The sequence below is a fragment of the Helobdella robusta genome (genome assembly GCF_000326865.2).
Source record: "Helobdella robusta unplaced genomic scaffold HELROscaffold_7, whole genome shotgun sequence".
Taxonomy (NCBI): domain Eukaryota; kingdom Metazoa; phylum Annelida; class Clitellata; order Rhynchobdellida; family Glossiphoniidae; genus Helobdella; species Helobdella robusta.
The window spans coordinates 5429853-5433604 of NW_008705398.1; the positions used below are offsets into that span (position 1 = coordinate 5429853).

At 33.9% G+C, this 3752-nt stretch overlaps 1 protein-coding gene across 1 annotated transcript; it reads right to left on the minus strand.

Moving 5' to 3' along the window:
- Nucleotides 1–456: 456 nt before the first annotated feature.
- Nucleotides 457–2620, minus strand: HELRODRAFT_165219 (hypothetical protein; the record flags this gene model as incomplete). Its single annotated transcript, XM_009031072.1, has 4 exons — nt 457–486; nt 1241–1397; nt 2123–2238; nt 2573–2620. 4 exons carry the CDS (start codon nt 2618–2620, stop codon nt 457–459), a joined length of 351 nt encoding a protein of 116 aa, XP_009029320.1.
- Nucleotides 2621–3752: the final 1132 nt, after the last annotated feature.

Sequence of the window (3752 nt, forward strand, 5' to 3'; positions counted from 1 at the left end):
CGTACTGTAAACAACAACAACAACAACATCTTCGTTCTAACCTAATATCATCATTATCGTCATAATCATCATCGTCATCATCATCATCACAAAAGCATCACGATAGCAACAACAATCGTCATCATCACCATCCTCAATATTTTTAATGCCACCAAAAAACAATAAACTACCTTTAACATTCTTTCGATTAATTAATTGCAGAGTGGTGATAACGATGATGACGACGGCGATGATGATGTTGTTGACGATAATGATGTTGATAATGATGACGATGATGATGAATGGTGGCAATGATGATGAGAGGCTGATGAAGATAACGACGACGATGATGATGAGGTGAGGATGTTGATAAGTGACAACCTCTGCCATCATAAATCAATCAACGCGAAAGTTAAACTCACAAGTATACAAACTCGATGATTTAATTAAAAGAAGAAAAGTTGGATAGCTGAACGGTTAGAGCGCTATGTAGTCGTATTTCAATGACTTAATGGCCGGTTTCGATTACCAATGAATCTAAGATTATCAAACCCAAATGAATAGCGTGTCGTAACGCCCATGTATTTTGTGTTTACTAAAAATATGCAGTTGTGCAGCGCACACAACAACAATTCTACACACACACACACACACATACACACCACACATACATGCTCACACGCACAAATTTTTGCAACACAAAAATGTGAGCAAATACATAAATACCAACATTTAAACAAACTTAGCACACACATATACTTATACACATATACAAACATGCTTCATACACATATACATACACATACACACATACACACACTTGATATGCTTATATAAAAACATGTGCTGATGTGGCAATGATAAAAAAGCAGATAACGATGAAGACGATAATGGTGATGGCGTTGATGATGATGGTAATAATGTTGAAGTTGTTGATGATGATGAGGAGGAGGAAGATGATAAAGAAAATGATGAAAATAATGATGAAGATGATGAGGATTAATGGATTATATGCAGACAAAGTTTTAATTATGCAAAATTCTTGCCGAAACATTTGGGCCAAATTATCTAATATAAATATTTTTAGGAAACTTTCCAAAATTTTTGTGACGAATTTTCCTGTTATTTCTTGCTTAATTTATGCTCTATTTATTTATGTGTTGGTTGTTCAAACTACATGCATAATAATAATAATTATTATTATTATTATTTTACTATTATTCTTCTTCTTATGATTACTGCCAAGGTTATTGACGCTAACGTTGTTGTTGTTGTTGTGATTGTTGTTGATGTTGTGGTTGTTGTGATTGTTGTGGTGGTTGTTGTAGTTCTGGTAGTTGTTGTTGTTGCGATTGTTGTTGTTGTTGTGGTTGTTGTTTTCGTTGTTGTTGTTGTTGTTGTTTTTGTGGTTGTTGTGGCTGTTGTTGTGGTTGTAGTTGTTGTTTTGGTTGTAGTAGTTGTTGTTGTTATTGTGGTAACAACNTGTATGCTTGCATCATTACTGAGCAATGGCATTGATGAAAAGCGAAATAATTGAGTGTATATTGGAACCATCCTAATTATCTTCCTCCATCATCTCCTTCAACATCAACCTCACCAACTCCATCATCATCATCAACACCGCTGCTTCTAATCATCATCATCATCAACACTGCTGCTTCTAATCATCATCATCATCACCACCATCACCAACACCATCATCGTCGTCATCATCATCATCACAATCATATTCATCATCATCGTCGTCATCATTTCATTGTCGCCATCTTCTAAAGGGAATTTGTAGATTATTGTAAATTAAATAGCATCATCGACATCTTTCTCAACACCATCATCATCATCATCATCGGCATCATCGTTCTTATCGTCCTCATCATTATATAGTTAATTACAATTGCACACAAACACTCACAGACACACACACACACGCACGCACACAGAACCGCACATACAAAAGTAGTATACATTAAATTACACGTGCACCATCAAGAGCATTCAAAAGCCCTGTCGGATGTGACTACAACCAACCAGTCCGGATATATATCAGGAACATTCTACCTTGGCATTCCAGGGAAAGCCCTATTGCACAATGAATGCACAATCCCAGCACGTCAGGGGTAAATTCTACTCATAAAACACCCACCAACACTTCCATCCACCCAATCTTGGAGATGGCTTGTCTAGTCTCTGGGTCTCATTAGACAGAACCACAACTTGTGGCCCGTAGAGCGGATACAGCAGAGTTGTATACAAATACCTCTGTGTGTGTGTGTGTGTGTGTGGTGTGTGTGCGCGTGCATTTGTATTTAATGGTGCATGTGCATGTGCACACGTGCATGTACGTACGCCTTGCAACGCATTAGTTAGATTATAATTGCTTCATTATAAAACATGTCATGTAGCAAATTTTGTGGCGTATATTTGTGTGCGTGCGCGTTTGTATATGCATATATAAATATATTGGTGTGAAATTTTGAGTGTTTCTATATGCGTTTGTATCCGTTTATGCATGTGTGTGTATGTGTGAGTATGTATATACGTATGCATACATGAAAGTGTACACTTGTATGTATGTGCGTACAGGCAAACTTACCGTATCGTAGTTTGATCGTGTGTACGAAGGCAGGTAGGCACGGGTCATCAGTTGATCAGAATGAATACAAGTGTAAGATAAATCAATTCATAGATGCCATCGTATAAAATTTTTAATACAATCATTATCGCCTTAAATAAAGTTTTGTGACACCTGTACAATCTTTGTACCGTTCATACCAGCTATACTATTTAGACTATACTTAACATTTATTCGAAAATACAAAATTTCGAAGAAACATACACACACAATACACACACACACACACACACACACACATACACACACCTATTCATCTTCGTCTGTTCGTCCGTCAGAACACAACATACACGTATTCATCTGCGTCTGTCAGATTCTGACTTTTTAATGAATAAAAAAATTATTAACATTTATAACTTTTATACCTATTACTTCATTTATACCAATTTAGGTTTTGGTATTTTTATTTTATAATTTTATTGTTAAACCAGTCAAAATTTGAAAGCAGATAAAAAAATTTAACGCAGACTTTACATCTTAATTATTTGTTTGTACAAATTTTTTACTATTATTGTATGCTGCGAATGTGTTTGTATATGAGTATATGTGTGTATGCATGTACATATGTGTGTGCAAGTGTGTATGTATGTGTGCAAGTGTGTATGTAGGTATGTAATTGTGTATGTATGTGTGCTTATATATGTTTGTGTATTTATGTGTATGCGTGTATGTATGTTTTTATATAAAAAAAAGTGTGTATGTGTGTGTGTGTATGTGTGTGGTGTGTGTGTGTGTGTGTGTCTTTCAATTTTTGTATCAATTTTTTTGAGTTTATTATAAATTTATAATTTCGATTTAAAAATATTCCAATTAAATTAATTTTTAAAAATTCCTTCTTTAAAAAAATTATTAAAACGATTAACAAATAAATAAGTGAATGAATGAATTAGTGAATTAATTAATTTATTTATTTATTTATTAATGAACGAATAAATGAACGAATGAGTGACTGAGCGCAGAAACAGAAACTAACAAATGAATAAATAAATAATTGATCCACATACATAAAATATCCACATCAAAGAACGAAAGATCGGATGATTATAAAAAAAAACGAATGAAAAAATGAATGAAACCAATTTTTTATACCTACATTCATCATTACCTTTGAGGAAATTTTTTATCATAAATACCAAACCAA